This window comes from Daktulosphaira vitifoliae, unplaced genomic scaffold (genome assembly GCF_025091365.1).
Source record: "Daktulosphaira vitifoliae isolate Bord-2020 unplaced genomic scaffold, ASM2509136v1 Scaffold_4, whole genome shotgun sequence".
NCBI classification, from domain to species: Eukaryota; Metazoa; Arthropoda; class Insecta; order Hemiptera; family Phylloxeridae; genus Daktulosphaira; species Daktulosphaira vitifoliae.
In genome coordinates, this window is record NW_026099575.1 from 26,350,660 (window position 1) to 26,357,254 (window position 6,595).

Below are 6,595 nucleotides of genomic sequence, written 5' to 3' on the forward strand. Positions count from 1 at the left end.
AAATTAAAAAAAATTGAGATTCTTAATAAAAATATTTAGTTTATGAATTACATTAAATATTTTTTCAAAATTAAAATGATCTCACTCTTGATAGGCTGACATTTTTTCTTTTTTGTGTTACATAATAAAAACAAATTATACTCATTAGTTCACTTAAAACCATTAATTTAGGCCACATTAACACTCTTAAATCTAAAACAATAAGTATCCAATATACAGGGTGATTTTTTTATCATAACCCACTCAATTACTTACAGAATAATAATAAATTAAATATTTTTTTTCGATTATCTTTAGTTACACATCATTCTTGAATTATTAACTATGTAATACTTTTTAAATTCATCCCTTATGCCTGGTAAGGGTGTCAACTTTGTTTTTTTAAATCAGAACACATATTTTGAATTTAATAAAATGTTTGAGTTTTTAATTTAATAGTAAATGGCATTTGAATTTTTAGTATAACTTTATTTGTTTATTAGATATAAACATTTAAAGTTTCAAATTTTTGAGTTAATATTCATGTATAACACACAAGGGATTACAAATACAGGTAGCTAATTGGTTTTTTATGACATCGATATTAGCAGGTACACAGCATTGTTATTATCAATGATAGTAAGATACATTGTTGTGAGTTTATAAATACACTAACTGACAATACAAAAAGTATATCTATTGATAGTCATAATTGATAATAAACAATCCGTGACTGTGACAGCAATGACATAAAAAACCAATTAGTTACCTATATTTGTAATCCCTTATGTATTATATATGTATATTAACTTAAAAATTTGAAACTTTAAATGTTTATATCTAATAAACAAATAAAGTTATACTAAAAATTCAAATGCCATTTACTATTAAATTAAAAACTCAAACATTTTATTAAATTCAAAATATGTGTTCTCATTTAAAAAAACAAAGTTGACACCCTTACCAGGCATAAGGGATGAACTTAAAAAGTATTACATAGTTAATAATTCAAGAATGATGTGTAACTAAAGATAATCGAAAAAAAAATGTTTAATTTATTATTATTCTGTAAGTAATTGAGTGGGTTATGATAAAAAAATCACTCTGTATATAATCTGGTAACATTTCGTATTTTTTTTTTTTATACCAAATTTACTAAGTTATATTGCTTATTTAAATTTCTAAAATAAACTCAAAAGTTAGGGAAGAAATTAATGATTTTTGAAATGTTTGTGTAGAAAATTTAGCAATAAATTTATAAGAAATATTTCATAAATTCTATTATATGTCTTTAAATAAATGAGTAGATAATATGTCAAAATTATAGTTTATTCGTACTTATCACGTAAAACTTACTATTTTTTTTAATATCCAGTATATGTATATAAAGATTGATTGCACTATTCCATGCTTTTTCCATTATAATTATTATGACGACAGTTGATAATGATGAATAAGGTGACAAAATTTTTGCTCCTAAACATAAAAGAAGGATTTGTGTACTCCAGGATAGCGACAATCCAATAAATGTAGCCAAGCTCGGATAATCTAAAATTAATTAACTATAAAGACTACAAAAGAACTCCATTATGTATTTTATAAAAATTAAATAAATTATAAGAAAAAACATATTTAAAGTAACATACATATACTGAGTTTTCCCGATGGTTTGTTATCCAATATATAGACAAGAAACATAAAACAAAACAATGATGCTAACTTTGAACTTATAGCTATATGCATTGTTTGGAATAAACGGATGTAATTTATACACGAGTATAAAATTCCTAAAATACTTGTAGCTTTTATTATCCATTGACATAGAAGAATGCTATGTTCCTGTAATACAGACAGAATGTTGATTGCTAAATTATTGAAATAAATGTTTTATCTGAATGATATAAAAATATTTTATAAAATAATATATTAGTTATTTATTAATCGGAGTATGTTAAAAAAGTCGGACCTATATAATACGGCAAAACGCATACTATTACACAATGTAACAAGTTTTACGGCGATGAAGTTGATAACTTAATAAGATGCTAGACTAACGTAGTTGTATTGGAAGGCGCTTTATTTATATTCTAATGTTTTCTTAATTAATTAATTTTCTTAAATTTTTAATTTGTGGTATGATATTTAATATTTTACAAACATTTATCCCACCTTTATTAACTTATTCATATTCTAAGCGGCGACTAAATAATGTGCAGTAATATTATTTGTACCATTCTAAATATCAGAAGAATTTTAAAGTTATTCCGCATAAGAAAATATGTAATAAAAATTACTGGGAGATTTGTTGCATTTTTACAAATAGTCGTTTTAAGGTTTTAAAAATAAATGAGTATTTAGATATAAAGATTAAAATATCAATAAATAATTAAAAAAATAAAAAATGATGGAGCTTAGGATGGAGCAACATCCTTCAGATCAGATTGTCATGGACATTGGATAAGAAATGATTTAGATAGATAATACAAATACAATTCAAGATAAAAAACAATTATACTGTTAATATTTAACTTAAAGTAATACTATAAAGTAATATAGTGTAACTTGAGAAAACTAAGCTCCGCAAGTTGGAGAATAAGATACCTAAAAATGTAGAAATCTATATTTATTGTCAATAAATAAAAATAATTTCTTAAACGAAGGAGAAATTAATTCAGAAACTCCAACAATGTTATTGTAATTTTTATTTCATTGAATAACTATAAATGTTATTATTTTATATAATCAAAGACTTGAAATTATTAAAAAAATAAGTACTCAAAAGTTAGATTTGAATTATTCACAATTAACTGAAACCTGAATGCCTGGAATATGCTTTAAGCTTTATATTCAAAGTAATAGTGAAATTTCCAGATTATTAAGTCAGAGATATATTTAAAAGGATATCTTTAGTCAAAAAGCTGAGCCAACAGCTATATTAAAAAAGGTACCATTTACCATAATAATATGACATATTTATACATATATTTAGAGAGATTTTAATTTCGAATAATTTTGATTAATTTTCTTCTGCTCTGAAAACTATTAAAATTAATAATCACTATTTATTTCTGAGGTGGAAGTAAAACGAGGGTTAATTTTTACTACCCTCACAAGTCGGACATTTCAACATCCACTACCCAAATTCTTTTTGAAAAAACAACAAAAATTAAGCTTAAACCTCCTAGGACTAACTCAATTTTTATTTTCCCAGCACGCATCAATTTAATATTTAAAATAAAATAAAATATGAATTTATTAAAACTAAAAAATATTGAATATAGTTAACATAATCCACAATAATAATAAAAAATCGTTGCTTGAAGTGCTTGAGGATATATCCATGTTTACAGTTGAGTCCGAAACGTCAGAACTCAACTGTAAACATGGATATATCCTCAAGCACTTCAAGCAACAAGATAATCCATGAAAGCTTTAACACATTCAATAAAAAATCGCTTATAGTATACATGACTATTTAGTATTTTTAGTTGTTTTTGAATATTTTAGCTTCGAGATTTTAGTTGAGATGATATTGGTTTTGTGATTTTTGTTTTTTTTATTTTAATAATGCTATTACATTTTTTAAAAACACTGATCCTAATTTTAATAAAATATACTAACATTAATAAGCTTTAATTTGGTAAAATTTTATGAAAATACAATAAAAAAACCTAGATACAAAAAAGTTTGAAAAAGACCACCACCCAAGTCAATAAATTTTTTTTTAAATTTGAAAATGATTTATTAAGCGAAATTGATTGTCCAAACAAAAAAATAATGTTATTTTCAATTAATAAAATAATTTAACAAGCATTTAATATTCCAGTGAAATTTTAAATCAGAAATTATGAAATAAAAAATATACAAATTATGAAATTCAACAAATTTAGATACTTCTATTAAAGTAATTTTAATCACTGTCAGATTATTATATATGTTTCTACATCCCAACGATACCATACCCTTGTTGTATTGGGTTTTTTTTCTGATTTTTTAAATTACAATAAGTTGTACTAAATTTTAATAGGATATAATAAACGTAATACCTATTATTAGTTTTAAATTATATTAACCAAAAGTGATCAATTCTTATTACATTCAATTTAGTATTTTAAATAAAAAAAAATAATATTTTTACTTGCTGTTCCGTGTCAGTAGATTCGTAAAGTATATTATTTATTAATTGATACCACACATCGGAAAATGTAAACATAAATATATAAGTAGCAGATGTGAGAAAAATATTTCTGAAAAAATATCAAAAATAACATTAATATATTATTTTTTTTTAAGAAATAATTCAGTAATTACGTTAAAAAATTCAATACAGAATTTTGAACACTATCACATTGGCAGATTACACTTGGCTCATCTTCACAAAAAAATATCAATAAAAAAACAAATACAGAAATGTTTAATGATAAACCTACAAAATAATAACTTTTATTCAAAAATTATATTTTACTAAGCTGTTGATTGTTAATTTATTTTTAAATGATATACTATTTAGACAACTATAAAGCAAGAGTATTAAAATAACTATTATGATTAACAAAAATGGAGAAAGAACTTGTGTTACAGGGGGTAAATTGTGCAGTGAAAGAAAATATTACCTAGAGACTACTCTTTAGAAAATTACATACATTTCATTAACTATAGATTATTTTATTCATCAATAAAAATTTAAGATTACTAAAAAAAAGAAATGCAATAAAATAAAATATTTTTTTATCAAGTTTAAGTACATAAGATTTTTTTTTAAGATACAGATAACTTTTAAAATTTAAACTCCTATGCTACCTACCGGGATCTTCAAAATAATTCTAAACTTCAAAGTACCTATTTTAGTTTTGATGTATAGCTGATAGGTATTTTAAATTAAATTACTTACAAAAGTATTTTGTTTTGTCAACAAAAAATGTAATAGGATATTCACTTTTATAGCTATAAGCTACTACCGCCATTAATGAAGAAATCCATATTTGAAATCCTAAACAAATCGTATTATAAATATCATAATTTATCTTTATAATTTATTATTATTAAACAATTTTTATGCAGAAAATTACATATATTGCAGTATATGTAATTTTATAGTATCTAACAGCTTCTATAACTTTTGATACAATCTAACAATTCATTGTAATTTTTTACCATCCTTTATAAAGAGTAGTATATATATATCTAAGTTAAAAATTTTAGTAATATTAGCTACAGGTAGTTAATTTTTATTATATAATTATGTCGTTCATGCCAATTTATTGTGATAAAATAGCAATTTTAGCAAAACTTTTTAGGTATAGGTTCGAAAACACTTAATACATACTTTTGGAGGTTTCCGAGAATTAGGGATATAGATGATATTTTTGTAGTAATAAATAAAGATTTTAATACAACATTTAAATTATTTTTATCCATCAATTAAACTCGCGTACAAACAAGAAGTAATGGGAAAATTTTATTTAGAACAAAAATTGAAATTTATCTGGAAAACACACATATGTTCAGGTACATTCCAAACAATTCAAATAACTGCTTGCAACATAAAATGACACCTTTTTATAATATGCTTTACAAATTAATTAATATTCCGATGAATAAAATAAATTTTAATAAAGAATTGGGGTTTATAGAAAAATAGCTAGATTCAAAGGGTATGATGAAAAGGTATTTTCAAAATTAATCCGAATACAAAAGTAGAATAAAGAAAGGATTTCTTTGTAGTGAACTCGAGTTTACTGACTAGTGTGGAGGGAACAAAAAGTAATTAGGCCATAAGTTAATTTATAGTATTCGGTCATTTCGAATGAATTAGCTAGAATTTTAAAGAATTTTGGTTAATGTTTACTTTATTATAAAGATAAATCAGAAGAAGAGGGAAATCGGGTGTTTATAAAATATAATATGAAAGTTGTAATAAATGTTGATCTGCAAATTTATTGATTATTTATAAACAACATTACTTAAACAACTATAGTATGAAACTTTATAAAAGATATTATTTGAATCATGTTTATACAATCATTCTGCAAACAGAGTAATTAATATATCGTTAGTAAACCCACAATCACTAAATTTCTCCTAAATAATAATAATAATAAAAAAAAAAAAATATTTAGTTCTATTAAGTATTATTATTTCTTGATATACAAGTAACGAAATCGTTTTTAGGTTTATTCTTTATCGTTTTTTAGGGTACCAATTTTATTTTTTAATTGCGAATATGTATATTTAAATAGCTTGTTTAATAGAAAATGATTAAGGAGCCATAAGGAAATGACTAGTCAATATAACTATTGAACTACTAAATCGGAAATTATTTACACTTTAAAATGTATATTGGAAATTAGGTACGAGTTATAATATTTTTATTATCACGAAAATATTTGCCGCACTACTACCTTCGATCCAGGTATAAAAATATTCATAACTCCCAAAATACTGGTTTAACAGTTATCATCCAATTAATGTCTATGAATTAATATTTTTTTAGCTTCGACGCGAAGCTGAGAAGGTATTGGTTTTACTATGACGTGTTTTAGCTTCGATGCGAAGCTGAGAAGGTATTGGTTTTACTAAGATGTGTTTTTTTTTTTTTTTTTTTTTTTTTTTTTTT

General features: G+C 23.2%; 1 protein-coding gene across 1 annotated transcript; it reads right to left on the reverse strand.

Annotated features, from left to right (window-relative positions):
• Window positions 1–11: 11 nt before the first annotated feature.
• Window positions 12–4,386, reverse strand: LOC126904436 (uncharacterized). The gene is made up of 5 exons (XM_050683478.1): window positions 4,291–4,386; window positions 4,118–4,226; window positions 1,626–1,818; window positions 1,336–1,527; window positions 12–192 (listed from the first exon to the last, which is right to left on the reverse strand). Exons 2-5 carry the CDS (start codon window positions 4,190–4,192, stop codon window positions 71–73), a joined length of 582 nt encoding a protein of 193 aa, XP_050539435.1. The 5' UTR covers window positions 4,193–4,226; window positions 4,291–4,386; the 3' UTR covers window positions 12–70.
• Window positions 4,387–6,595: the final 2,209 nt, after the last annotated feature.

Bases quoted from the DNA above. Each gene is read 5' to 3' on its own strand.
- LOC126904436 (XM_050683478.1), bottom strand. From the start codon at position 4,192: ATGTTTACATTTTCCGATGTGTGGTATCAATTAATAAATAATATACTT. The intron at 1,528-1,625 runs GTATGTTACTTT...AATTAATTTTAG, and splicing joins ATCGGGAAAACTCAGTATAT to ATTATCCGAGCTTGGCTACA. The intron at 193-1,335 runs GTAAGTTTTACG...TTATTGTTTTAG, and splicing joins ACTGGATATTAAAAAAAATA to ATTTAAGAGTGTTAATGTGG.